This window comes from Carettochelys insculpta, chromosome 18 (genome assembly GCF_033958435.1).
Source record: "Carettochelys insculpta isolate YL-2023 chromosome 18, ASM3395843v1, whole genome shotgun sequence".
Taxonomy (NCBI): domain Eukaryota; kingdom Metazoa; phylum Chordata; order Testudines; family Carettochelyidae; genus Carettochelys; species Carettochelys insculpta.
In genome coordinates, this window is record NC_134154.1 from 29,698,503 (window position 1) to 29,713,039 (window position 14,537).

Sequence of the window (14,537 nt, forward strand, 5' to 3'; positions counted from 1 at the left end):
AATAAGTCACTGCACCTCTCTCCCCCTCAGTTTCTTCCTATGTAAAATAATGTTTATTAGAGGAAACTATTGGTAAGAAATTTTCCTCTCTGCTAGCAGCACCTCCCACAATCACGTGTCTAGGGTGCTTTCCTATCTTTGTGGCTCAAGGAGGCAAATTTTTGGAGCCACACAACCATACCCTCTCAGCTTTTGCTTGCTTCCAGAGGAGTTATTTCCAAGCTGTAAAACTTGCACATCATTAACAAATAAAACTTCTGTAGATAATTAAATATGTAAATTACACCAAAAAAGGGTTGTTATATGGTAATGATTCCACTTAATCGCCCATCTTTGACACATGAGCGATCCAGGGTGGTTAGAATTGTGGGAAATGCTGCAAGCAGAAAAGAATTTAGGAGTAAGGCATTTCCCACTCTGCAGCTCAGCACCTCCCACAGTTCCTGATGCCCAGGAAGACTGGTATAGAAAAGGTCAGGAAAAAAACTATAATGCTTGCTCAAAGGGCAAAAGCATCTCTGGGCCACCTCCTGCTGCACCTTCCCAGCAAATGATGCCTCTGCAGAGCCAGGAAGTCAATCTTTAGTGCTTACTGAAGTGGGGAGCATTTAACAGCGTTACAAATTTCTATTGTGGTGGCATTAATTCTCTCTTTCTGCCCAAATGGTCGCTGGGGTCACGTGGAGCACGACTTAACATTCTGCAATTTCTTTGAGTCCACAATACATAGTTTAACGCACTACCAACAGAAAAATGAAAGTTCTGAGCCCTTGTGAGCACACAAACGAGGCACTAGATCACATTGTGGATGCCGTGAGGCAAAGTTGAAAAGCCCTCTCCCTGGTGGGATGCTTAGCCTTGGGATAGGAAAAGGTAACTTGGGAACTGTGGAGATCAAAATTCATTTTTGGGGCTAATGATTATGGAGCACTGAGCAACACCTTGCCCTTGTGAAACAAATGGCAAAGTTCTTGCCTCAAGAGCATTTCCTGCTCCAACACTTGCCTGGCAGATGTGACAGCTAGTGAAACAAGTTTTGACGGACAAATAAATGCTGAGGCTGACATTAGTGGTTCAAAAGGTTTGTCAGGGCTCTCAATACAGTGATCCCACTTGGGAAAAAGAGGTCTAATTGCTCGCTTGGCTAACTGCACTGCCCTAAGGAATCTGGCTACCTGGGGGCTCTTTTCCAGAGAACCTGTGGATCTTGAAACCATCACACTGCTAAAGGCAGATTCCTGAAAAGTAAGAGTACTGATCTGGAGACCTCTGTTAAAGATTTCTTGGAGAAAACCCAAGATAGACAAAATTCCTGGATTTCTTGGGTTAACTTCCTGTTCCTGACACCAGATGCAAAACTTGGTCCAAACAAAGTAGAACACTTTTAAGGTTGATACTATTGTACGAAAGTGTTCTGACAATGTTGGAGGACAAAGTCAATAATACTCGTCCTTCCCTTTTAATAGCCAGGCATCTGCTCAGGTTGAAATGAAGCCAAAGGACCTGGGAGGATGTCTCATGTAGCAGTTCCAAATTCAGCCCTAAGACCACCAAAGAAAGAAGGGTCTCCTCTTCCAATGTGAGTTTACCAACATTACTATCCCCAATTCTCATTTTATTTTATTATGGCCAACCTGTGTCCCCCCACCCCAATGTGTGCCCTCTACTCTCCAGAGGTCCATTGCAACTTACCCCCAGAGTGGGGTGACTAGGGTCCTCCTCATCTGAGGAGCCTCTGCCTGTTCTGTACCTAGATTTCCTGGTCCATTTTTCCAAGACTGGAGTTGCAGCTGCTCCAATGAGCAGAGAATCCCACATGCCTCTCTGACTCATAGCCCTGGGGCCCAAACATTTGGGAAGGAAGACTGGCTGCAGACTGGGCACAACTCACTTGCTGTTGAGTCTGGGAGGACAGTATCAGAGATGGAGCAGTGTTCATTTGAAATTCTTCATGTTGCTCTGCCATATTTCAAAGGTGCAGAGGAGGTAGCAGGCAGGTATCACATCTGAGCTTCCAGAGGCATTTCAACACATGGCTAAAAACTGGCTTGGGGGTGGGGGCGAAATCATTGCTGAACACTGACAGGTTTGTCAAAAAAGTTCCCCCCCAGGAAGATGTGAAGGCAGGAGCTGTAAAAACTTTATGCATACTGCCAAGGAGGCAGAGAAAGGAAACTAACAAGAGGTATGGGCAGGAGAAGACAGAGTATGCAGCTCCAAAACTCTGCCTCAGGCAGCTGCAGAGAGAGGAAAGCAATGTGGATGTCTAGAAAGGGATATCCTAGGTTGCAAATACTCACCTTGCTCTGTAAAGCACTTGGAAAGCTATGGATGAGGAGTCCTACATGAGAGCTAAATATTACTGTTAATGGACAAAAATTCTACTGCACCATAAAGTACTGTACAGGACTATACCCATCACCTATATCTCTAACTGGAGATTATCGAGTTTTAATGAAAGGGTATTTTTAAAGTAACTGTTACATCCATTAGCGTGTTTGCAAAATAACTGAAGTCTTATTTACTTACAGCCGTCTTATTTCCAATTGCACAGCAACAAAAGAAAAAATACATGAACTTGGTTATATGTTAACACTTCATATTCCTGTTTAGCAAACATGACCTTTACATTCCTATACTCTTTATCATTAGCACAGGCAACCCTACAGAAAGCTTATTGGAAAATACACCATTTTCCCCTCAAATATAAGTCTGATGGAACTGTATCAGGACACAAGTTCAAGAGTAATTATTGATATTATCAATCAAGTTTGCTTTCCAACATTACCTGCGTATTTTCTTTTACCTCCACAACTATATGATAAATTTCACATATTTTCTAGTTTGCCTCAGAATCTAAAGTTCTAAAGCAGAAAAGCTCCAATGGACCAAATATGGCAAACAAGGAATAAACTGTACTGATAAGATAGAAAGATACATCAATAGAAAATGCAAAAAATTAAAGCAGCAATTAATGATTCAAAATCTATTCAATCAGCAGTCTTACCTGTCTGCCATTTGAGGTATAACAAAGTGTTGTCCGTTTTTGTGATCTGAAATTGAGATAAGCTAAATGTTAAAAAATTCAGGATGTGTTTCAAGCAAACATTCTTACTGGCCTACATTTATCAGTTTTTATTAGACTATAAAACATGTTTGCTTTTCACAGATCTTAGCTTGACAAACTGCAAAAGGGAATTTTTCCATTTAGCAGATGCAGGCTGATCGGCTTCCCACATTAGATTTCCCCCTAATAGCTAGCAGAGAGCGTCTTAGCCCTGAAGCATAAGGCTTCTTTCAGAATTTGTTAGCATCAGCTAACAATGCTAGATAGTTTGATTACCCAGATAAACAAACAACCTTTCAGTCAAAACAAAAAAGCGGTCATGTAGCACTTTAAAGACAAAAAATAATTTATTAGGTGATGAGCTTTTGTGGGACAGACCCACTTCTTCAGATCAACCCCTCTGTGAAATATATTAAGACTTGAATCTCAGTGACATGCTGTGGCAATAAGTTCTGCTGTTTAGTTATGAGTTTGAAAAAGTACTTCTTTTTGGACAATTGGATTTCACTAAATATCCCCTAGCTTTTGGAAACTGAGAGAAAAAGAATAGCAGTTCAAAAATCGAACTTCTTCAAACTATGCATTATTTTATGTACTTTCATTATGCTGCCTCTTATTCACTTCCTTTCTAAACGTATATTATTTTGTATTCCTCAAATATGGAACGTTATTTGCTAGTCTATTGCTCATTCATGTAAACTGGTTGGAAGACTGGATGAAAAATTGGATTTTTTTGTCTTTAAAATAATCAATAAAATATTAAAATTCTCATTTAAAAGTAAGTTTTAATTAAATCTCATTACTAACATGCTACAGATACACTAAGGCTGTGTTTATACTAGCTCCCTTCTTCGAAGAGGGCATGGTAATCAGCCTGGGCGGAGAATACTAATGTAGTGCTGCGATGAATATGCAGCACCTCATTAGGCTAACTCTCCCTGCAGCAACTTTGAAGTTGCAGACTTTGAAGCGCTGGCAAGCCGTGTAGCTGTGCGTACTTTGAAGTACCGTTACTCCCAAAATATTTCATCATCATTCCCTGCTCAGGCTGATTACCATGCCCTCTTCGAAGAAGGGGGCTAATAGAGACACAGCCTTAGAGTCTTATAAAAATGATTCAGTGGCTCTAGTCTGTTTGGTCTAAACACTAGCTGCTGCTTCTTGAAAGGTCTGGGCTTTCAATTTGTTTCTCAGCAGACTAAAAAGTAGTATGTGTGAAGAAAGACTCAGACTGGGGAGGTGGTGGACCTCGGCTAAGCACAGCAAAGTAGCTAAGACAATGTCTACACTACAGCAATCTTTTGAAAAAAGTCCTTCCGGAAGATCTCTTCTGAAAAATCTTCTTTAGAAAGATTGTGTCCACACACAAAAAAGCGGATTGAATGAGCAATCTGCTCTTTTGATAGAGCTCGTACACCCAGCTCCTGCTCTTTCAAAAGAACGGGCCAGGGATTGAAAAATCCAGTGCCATGAGGACAGCTCTTTCAAAAAAAAAAAAAAAAAAAGGGCCTGCAGAGCATCTACATACACTTTTTTCCCTCCAAAAGAAGTGTTTGAAAGAAGGAGCTCTTCTTGATCTGGGAGTGGAAGAGGGCTTCTGGAAGAAGAGCCTCCTTTCGATTTTGGACCAAAAGAGCACCTTGTGTGTAGAAGCTCTGCATGTTCTTTTGGAAAAGGAACGGATTTTCTGAAAACTTGCTAGTGTAAGCAAGCCAGAGACAACACAGTAAAGGATGCAAGCAGCACAGAAAAGAAGAGTGGAGTGGTCTGGAAGGAAAAAGGAAAGACATTCAGCGCGCGCACACACACACACACACACACACACACACACACACACACACACACACACACACACACACACACACACACACACACACACACACACACACACACACACACACACACACACACACACACACACACACACCCCTTCCTATACCCCCCCTTACAATTTTGCCACAGAAAAAGTGTCATGGACTCTGGGCGTAAGAGAGAGCCTATCAGGGAACATTTTGAAGAAATTAATTCCCTGGATATAAAAAGGAAACCATGTCAAGTGTAAGCAGTGCAAGATGAAGATGCAGGGCTTAGTTGTAAGAATGAAATGGTTAGTAACATCGTTTGTCAAGACCTTTTATGCCTTTTAGAATGGTGATGTGACAAGTAAGTTCCCAAGCTCTTGGATGAGTTGGATGGTCCTAGGAAAAATGTTTATCTTAGCTAAATCTTATGGCTTGTTTAATTAATTAGGTTTAGAATCTCTCACTCAATACAGAAAGCTGCAGTAAGAGAAATCTAGAGTTGCCAGTTGCCTCTGAGTCTCATATAATACATGCCCCTTATTTTGGAACATCATGACCACAGATTATAATGATGCCACAAGTCTATTTCCTATTTCACTTCAGCATAACTCAGCTTTTCCAGGGGAACCCCATTCTATATTTGTTCTCTCAGAAAACCAAAGTGCCAGAGAATTTAATGTATATTTTTCCTAGCACCATTCAAAAATTAAATTCAAATTTTAATGGTACCATCTGTAATTTAAGCCACTAAAATTGCCCTTGTTGTTCCCTGATTATCATGCCTATTTTAAAAAGGCTTGAGACTTATAAAAAAAATGATCTAATGGGATCAGCACTAACATCAATGACAAACATGCTACATTCTATTCAGCCGCATATTCAAATAATCACTATTTGAAAAAAACACTTTTGGTATAGTTTTCTGTACTCACCCGGTTTCCTGCCACAGAGATAGAATGCTAATCTGTCAGTCAGTTCATACTGTATTTCGACAAGGCGCTCTGCCAATTCATGATGTCCTCCTTGTCTATTATATATAATACAGAAAATGGAATTCATTTATCATTCACTGGCTATGAAAAGCAAAAGATGAAAAACTGCTCAGAAAAAAAATGTATTTTGCACTAGGAATACATCAGACTACTGTGTTTTTAAGTTAGTGTGTATTTGAGATTTTTCCTAAGTCAGAGAATCTTCAGAAGTAAATACTAAAAGGGAATTAGACTTCTTGTCTCTTCAAGCTGAGTACTCTGGAATAGCTTTCTTCTCTCTTTGCCACAGAGGCTGATAAGCAGTTTATCCGAAACAGGCAGCACAGTCTTTTCTGAGCAGTTTTTGAGATGGTTAACCAACCTTGCCCAGTTTGTACTGTATTATTAGCAGTGGCTACAACTCTGGTGCATGGTGTCTGATTCCTACATACTTGTTCTGTCCCTGGTGTCTCCTTATATACAACTTCCAAATAAATAAAGAAACACATCCAAACACAGACGATACAACTTCTGAATCTTGCTGCTACTGGAACCGTTTGGCATACATGCTACGGGAAAGACCGGAGGACTAAATGTCCATCTTCCTTTGCCATATTGCATCAGCTGAGATCATACAAGCACCATGTCGCTGGAGCTCTCAACACAAAAATGAGAGGAAGCTGCCAACACAGTACGCTCTTTGCTAAGTAATCTGAAAATGAGTCCCCCCGGCCGTAGGGAGCCATTTAGCTGGTAGGGCCAAATGCCTTCTTGGACCCTCGAAGGTCAATCTGTTCTTCTGGACATTTGAAAAGAGAATGGTTGAGGACTGGAGACATCCTTCCTTGTTCGTACACATACATTTACTTTAGCCAGGGAAAACAACTCACTCAATGTTTAAGTTTCATATTATCCAGCTAACCTGAGAGAGATGTTCATTTCTTTTTTTAAAAATCAAGACAAATATCAAAACAAAGCCCTTTACCTTGCACAGTCAACTGGAGTTTTTCCACTGGAGTCTTGTGTGCCAGGGTCAGCACCATAGACTGCCAACAACTCTGCCTGTAGAATCTGTCCTGCTTTGGCAGCAACATGAAGTGGGGTGTTTCCTTTCTCCTAAAAAGTCATTAAAATCACATGTGCTTATGTTTAATTTGCAGGTCTGAATATGTGATTGATAATAAATGTATATTAGCTGTTAAATATAATGACAGACTAAGGTTACGCCTATACCACGAGATAAATTAGAATGTAAGGGAGTTGGCTCAATACTACATCACTGTCTTCACTGCAAATACCATTAGCTCGATTTAGGGAGCACTAATATAGATATCACATCATCATTGAAATCGGCCGAGTGTAGCACCAAGTTCAAATATAAAAGTCCAAATGAAGGCCAGTGTGGAAGAGCCATGTCTTAAAATCAAATCCATTAACCTCCAGAGGTGTCCCGTATGTGTCCCACAACACCCAAGGGCCCCTTCCATCTCCAGTGCTCTCTGGGAATTAGGTAACTGGAAGCCCGCAAATCCGAATTTGGCACCAGGAAGCCCATGGCTGTGGGGTCATGCTTGTAGGAGAGGTTGAGAAACTTTTCTTTCTTTCTTTGCTATCAGTACGGTGAGCGCATCTACCCATTTAAAATAGTCCCAACACAGAGTTCATGGGTCTCTCTCTCAGGGTTCTCTCTCTACCTCTGCAAGCTGAGCACTTGATTTGTTTTTCTGCAGTGGCGCAAGCTGCTGCCCGGCTGCACCACATGGCAGTAGGCTGTTGGGGAGGGAGGAGGTGTGCATAAGAGAGAGGCCAAGAAACTGCTTTTCTGTGATTTACATTTGTGCATGTGCCTTCCATCCTTACCTTCCTCCCGCACAGGCACCATGTAGTCAGGGTCTTTCCCGTGCCCAACCACATCACGTGGCTAGCCCCTGACCCAATAAAAAAACATGCCTGCTGTTCAGTGCAGACCATGCTGCCAGGCAGCAGCACGTCCTGGCTTGCGTGTGGTGAGAGCTCCAAGGGCAGGAAATATTTTCAGGGGCTTGCTGCCACTCGGGGGTGGGGAGGGGGAAGGCTGCTTCAACTGGCACCCCCCACATCCACAAAAACATTTTTGGGGGCTTGCTGCCACCGGGGGGGGAGGTGATGGAGGGAAAGAGTCTCCTCTGGCAGCTAAGGCTTTCGAGGGCTTGCTGCCACCTGGAGGACCATTTCAATTGGCTCTGCAGTGGCAGATCCCACATCCCCCCACCGAAAAGTATTTTCGGGGGCTTGCAGCTGCTGTGGGGATCGTTTCAACTGGCTCTGCAGCCATGGTGCCCACGTCCTCCGCTGCCCAAAATGATTTTCAGAGACTATGTCAACTGGCCCATCATCCTCCAATCCACCCAAGCCTCCCACCCATGGGATGAAGGGGTCTGGCACCCTGACAGTCACTCAGTGCTGGCTGCCCCACCTGAGCACCAGCACTTGTGAAAATTTGATGAGCCCCATCCCCCATGAGCCCCATGTTGGACAACTCTGTGTAGTGTAGTGGGAAGCCAAACATTTTTTTCCTAATCTTTTTTATCCTCTTTCTTCAAGCTTTGGCCCTCTTAAAACAGGGGTGAGTGGCTGGAGGGATAGTGGAGAACACACAGACGCCTTGCTGCAATTTAAAGCCGTTGCAGACACCTGCTGCTTTCTGTAAAATCTGTGATATTTCAATTATAAAAAGCAAGAGATTTCAGCCCCATCCTCTTTTGGAAGCCCAAAATCTTTTTTCACAACCTTTTCTATCCTCTTTGTTTAAGCTGTGGCCCCCTTAACACAGGGAAGAGTGGGTGGAGGACCAGCTGAGGAGAGAGAGACTGCTGGGTGATCCCAGGACACAGCAGCTGTGTAACGGACGGGGAAGCCAAAAACCCTGCCTCACAAAGTCACATTTTTTCCAAAACCTTTACTATCCTACTAGTTCTTCAAGCTTTGCATTGTTCCTGCATTATTTTCATGGATCATATGTAACCAAGGGAGGCGGGACAGTGGCTGGAGGGCTGCTGGAAAAGACAGACACCTGCCGCTTTTTGTAAAATCTTCAATAATTCAGTTACAGCTACAGTTATAAATGTGAGTCAAGCCAGGCTGCCTCATGGCTTGTTCTGCATCTTCATTGCCATGACACTTGACCTCGTTGATGCCAAGCTTCCAGAGGGTATGAAGATTGTCTATAAAACGAACGGGAAGCTTTTCAATCTCAGAAGACTGAAGGCTAAAAGCAAGACCTCGACAACCTTGAACATGGAGATCTAGTATATAGATGACAATATGGTTGTGGCTCTCTCCCCCACAGCCTTTCAGACCATCTCAAGTGCCTTCGCTGAAGCATACAAGAATCTCAGCCTCACACTGAACATTAAAAAGATCAGGGTGCTCCACCAGCCTTCACTGATGGGACAATCTCATGCGCCTTCTATTGAAGTCAGTGGAGAACTGCTGGAAAACGTGGAGCACTTCCCATACTGTAGAAGTCATCTTTCTGCTAAAGTTGACATTGAAACAGAAATCCATCATTGTCTGAGCCGTGCAAGCTCAGCTTTCACCCACCTGACAGACAAAGGGTCTTCGAGAACTGGGACATCTATCCCAAGACAAAGATCCTTACCTACCATGCACTGGTTGTTCCAACGCTAGTCTACACATGTGAAACCTGGACAACATACAAGCATCATTTGAAGGCACTTGAACAATATCATCAACACTGCCTCAGGAGACTCCTAAATATCTCTGGGGAGGATAGGGGCATGAATACTAGCATCCTGGAAGAGTCGAACAAGACCAACATTGAAGCCATTATCATTCATCAGCAACTTTGCTGGACTGGTCACATGGTTCGGATGTCTGATCAGTGCCTCTCAAAACAGATTCTGTTTCCCGAATTGGAAGAAGGACAGAGAAGTGTTGAGGGCCAGGGGAAGCAATATAAGGACATGGTGTAGGCACGCACGAAAAAGTGCAGCATCGGTGTCGACACTTGGGAGAACCTTGCCCAAGACCGACCCCAGTAGAGAACGGTAATCCATTGGGGGGGCCCCCCAGTTTAAGAGGTTCCGCCACAGTGTAGACAAGGAGAGGTGGAGAAGAAGAAAAGTGTGTCAACAACTGTTCCATGCCCCTTCAACAGCTATTAACACCTGTCTCTTCCATGATAAGATCTGCAGCTCCAGAATTGGGCTGATCAGCCATCAAAGGCCTCACAAATAGGAGGGTGACACGAAGATGTCCTACTCGTTATCGAGTGACCGCCAAGAAAAGAAAAACAGTTATAAAAAGCAATTCAGTTACAGAAGCAAGAGATTTCAGTTAATTTGGTGATCTTTGTTGACGCCCTACTTTTCCTTCCTCCCACTTGGAAAAATGGACATTTGCTTTCCATGGGAGGAGAATGAGGGCAAAGCAATATGGGAAGATGACACCACATACCAACAAACACTTGTGGCGCACTTTTTTCCCATGCTGCATCAGCAAACAATACTTATAATGCTTACAGGGCTGAGGGAACTGTGGGATAGGTTCCCACAATGCACAGCTGCAGCAACTGATGCTTGGCAATTGAGTGTGGCAGCAATAAGCTGACTTTGTGGGGAGCCTGTGGAGTGGTGAGGATGGATACTCAAATTCAAATTTACAAACCAGAGCTTTACAAAGTCGATTTAATAAATTTGTATTTATCTCGTAATGTAGACGTAGCCTAAGAAGTGATGTAATGCCAAGCTAATAAATAAAAGTTTTCATACAGGATGAAAAAAGTTGGCCTGAGCTCCTAACGAGAGTAATCTCAAGCATGTCTCCAGATTCCCTGTCCTCACACTGGAATGGAGTTGCTGGAAAACAAAAAAGATTCCCTGTTAAAAGTCTGGACATACAAGAACAATGAGTCACAATCATCTGTACTACACTAGAAACAGATACACTCATCCCTCGCTGTACAAGCACAACTGGTTCCCAACTTTTTGCTCTCAGGCAAAAACTCATAAGAGGGACATTAAATTACCATTAAAATACATGTAAAGTGTCTGATTGGTTCCTAATACTTCAAACTCAGTGAAGCAGTGGCAGCAGGTGGTGCTGCTTTGAAAAGGTAAGCGAACCTTGGGTTGGAGGTGGGGGGTTGCAGAGGGTTAAAGGCTGGGGGCAGTTTAGGGCCACGAGTCGGAGGGAGGGTTAAAACCTGCAGGTGGTTCCAGTGGTGGCTCATTCCTCCAGTCTGCAGCAGTGCTACCTGGGGTAGGAGGGTGCAGCAGGCAGGGAGGTTCAGAAGGGGATGGGGTGGGTGTTGGTAGCGGGTGGCATGGGGCAAGGGGGGAGTGTTGGAATCGGGCTGGGTGGGACTGAGGATTTCCTCACGCCCCAGCCAAGGACTCTGGGGCTGGGTCAGCTCTAGCTGCAGGGCTGCAGGTCAGCCCACGCTCCAACCAGGGACCCCGTGGGTGGCTCATATGAGTGGGGGAAGTTCACTGGGATAGTGAACAGTGGTAACTATATACATTCCCTCATTTTGGTGAGTACTGGTAAGTAGAGCACTCGTTAAACAAGGGATGAGTATTAAAAAAAATGTTTTATTTTCCAACATTTTCTAGTAAGGTTGATCAGAGGATTAAGAGGCATATGGCTTTCTAACATCCACATACAACTTCTCTTAGCGCCAATCAGATTCTGTTGACAATAGTTTGGATACTATAGATATGGGGACGGACGGGCAGGCGGGGACGGACACACACACACACACACACCCCTGTTTCGTATTGCTATTGTCAAAGTAACTCAAGTCTACTCAGGTCTCAGTCTTCCTATATTTGCTGAGACCTATATTTTGACACACCTGTAAGCTGTTTTGTTCCTGTACACAAACTGCAAGAAAACAATACTTACCTTACTAAGGTCTTTGGCAGTAACACTGTCGTCTTCTCGGCATGGCAAACGATGAACAAATGCTAACATTTGATATTTAGCTCTAATGAATTCTGCTTTGTTGGGACTGTAAAAAGAAAAGCAAAGGAGCTGCAAAATAAATGTTGGTTTTACAGATATAAAATGAAGTTCATAGCTTATTTTCATACAGAATTCCAATATATCTGATTTTTGCATGTAACAAATGACAGAGTAAGGCACTAGGAAATATTTTATTAGGTACGCAATTCAATCCAGATTTCATTCCCTATTGAAAGGTATTATTATTGAAAGGAGCATCAAAATAATTGGAACCAGTAGGGAAATTATATCCCACTCCCAATGCAAAACACACATGAAAATGAAAAAGGTTTTCTTCTTCAACTCTTAGAAGTCTAGCAAAATTGAAATTTTTGGTAAAAATGTCTGACCAACTCTAAAACTGACAAATAAATAGAGCCCTGTGCAGATACAAAATTGGTATCTGTACCTTCAAATATGAGATACACAAATCTGCATCGAAAGTACCCGCATATTTGCAAGGCTCTAGGAAAAAGTTACTTCACTTGCTTTTAATTATCCTGACATGTTATGAAAACCCTCAACTTCTGAGATTTCACTAAAAGCTGCCGATGTGCTCAGCACTTGTCAGAATCAACAACTTCAAAATAACATAGAAAGCCTGATGAAAAATCATCCTTTTAAAACTAAATAGCTGAGCTTCCGGAAGAAAACACTGATAAAGAAATGGAAAAGATGACACTGGAGAGATTTAAGAGAAGATTAAAATAAATCAATACCCAACAATTTGGACGATAAGTGATAGCACTGGTGCACATGATGCAAGAGAATGAAAAGATCTCTTCACTCATTTCTTCAATCATTTCTGCCTGATCTTTGAAACCCAAACTTGAAGATTTCTAAAGGATACCTCAGAGCATATTTAACACCTCCCTCTGCTGAGAGCACGCATCAGTGATTACAGAAGACTGGATTTTCCGAGATTTATTCACATCAGCAACATTCTTCTATGTCCTTGATAAGACTTGATACAAGAGTAGGGTTTTATTCATCTGTTGCTGCCTTTGTCACTAGTCAAAAACAGGCACATATTTACAAATGGACTCCTGACAATACAAAGAATTCTACTTACTGCACTTTATCCTGAGGGCTAGCTTTGCGCCTTCCACTCATCACAGATGCAGGGTCCAGCAAAGAATGCTCCCATATGGAATTAGCGCCATTATTATACAGTGTTTCAACCATCTGAAACCCAGAATGTATGTTACAGACATTAGGTTTTGCACTACTACTTGCAAAGGTAGAGCAGCTCACAAACAGTGTTTCCCAAATGCAGAGCATTATTATGGCCACAGAGATGCCAAGAAAAAGGGCTCTTTTGAACTTTTTAATATTGAAAGGCAGCTGGTGTCAAACTTATTTTGGTAAAAAGAGAGACAGTTAGGCTATGTCTACACTAGAATCATCTGTCTACAGAAGTTACTGTTGGAAGAGATGTTCTAACAAAACTTCTGTCAACAGATTTTTGTCAACAAAGTCCATCAAAAGATGATCTGCTTTTACATGCAGACACAAGGGCAGCCTGGAGCGCCTACATGGCTTTTTTGTTGACGGTTTCTGTTGATAAAACACATTGTGTGGATGCTCCGTGAGTTTTGTCAACAAACCCCAGTTTTGAATACAAAACTCTCTAGTGTAGACATAGCCTTAGTGTCATTTCCTTTTGTCTACTGTTTCCATTATATATTTTAGATTGTACCCATCTCAAAGCCCAGTTAGCTTATTGCAGTTCTTCCCTTTTCCAGTAAGAGACTCCACCTCACTATTAGTTTAAGAAGTTCATCATCTGTTTACCTATCCTATTAATTTTATTATTGTACTGCACTTGCAATACTTTGGAATAGGCCTTTAAAGTAAGTAGTTTCACAGATTATATCCCAGGAAGGGAAAGCAGCATTTACCTGAAGGCAAACACGTAATGCTGCTTTAAGCTGCATCAGTGTAAGTAGATTTGGAGCTTTATATTTGGGGACACAAAACTTTGTTCTCCTACAGAGACCCAACTCCCCAACTGATGGGGAGATCAGTTAACCAGCTACATTCCATGAAGTTAGCACATTATCACTACCCTCTTTTCCTCACAGGTTCTTTGTTTCACTGTAGGGATGCTGTTTAACAGGAAACTGGTTAAATTTTGTGACCTCCCTAGAAGGGATGTAAAATATCATTTAATTAGTTAAATGACTAAACACCAGGTTTAACTGGTTAACTGATTTAACAGGTTTGGGGTTGGTGGCTGGGGAGACCACTCCAGGCCGGCTGGGCCGGAGCGCCTCCCCACCACCATGGACAGAGGCTGCTCTGGTTAGGCGTGTTGGCGGCTGAGGCTACTTTGGGTTGCTGGAAGATCCCCGCCTGCGGCGGCTCTGCAGGACTACAGAAACCCCTGCCCAGTGGGGACAGGGCACCTGCACCAGTTAACCATAACCAGTTGGCCCCTAACATCTCTAATGTACAGGGACTGGACTCACATGGAAGGATAGCTCAGTGGTTTGCACACTCGCCTGCTAACCTCAGAGTTGTGAGTTCAATCCTTGAGGGGGCCGTTTAAGGATCTGGGGCAAATACTTTTAAAAAAAAAATCTGTCTGCGCTGGTGATAGGTCCTGCTGTGAGCACAAAGCACTGGACTTGATGATCTCTGGAAGTTCCTTCTGGTTCTACGAGATAGATAGGTTTATCTGCATTCTGG

General features: G+C 42.7%; 1 protein-coding gene across 11 annotated transcripts in view; it reads right to left on the bottom strand.

The window, feature by feature from the left end:
* GIT2 (GIT ArfGAP 2) overlaps positions 1-14,537 on the bottom strand; it is a 62,072-nt gene that overhangs the window by 32,465 nt on the left and 15,070 nt on the right. For all 11 annotated transcript variants that reach the window (XR_012648056.1, XM_075013104.1, XM_075013095.1 and 8 more), the window contains exons 3-8: positions 12,919-13,031; positions 11,748-11,853; positions 10,613-10,699; positions 6,826-6,956; positions 5,802-5,896; positions 3,008-3,053 (exon numbers count right to left, since the gene is read on the bottom strand). Coding sequence is in view for 10 of the 11 variants with exons in the window: in XM_075013104.1 (XP_074869205.1) it covers positions 3,008-3,053; positions 5,802-5,896; positions 6,826-6,956; positions 10,613-10,699; positions 11,748-11,853; positions 12,919-13,031 (578 nt within the window). In the remaining variant the exon portion in view is untranslated. The remainder of the gene's footprint in view (positions 1-3,007; positions 3,054-5,801; positions 5,897-6,825; positions 6,957-10,612; positions 10,700-11,747; positions 11,854-12,918; positions 13,032-14,537) is intronic.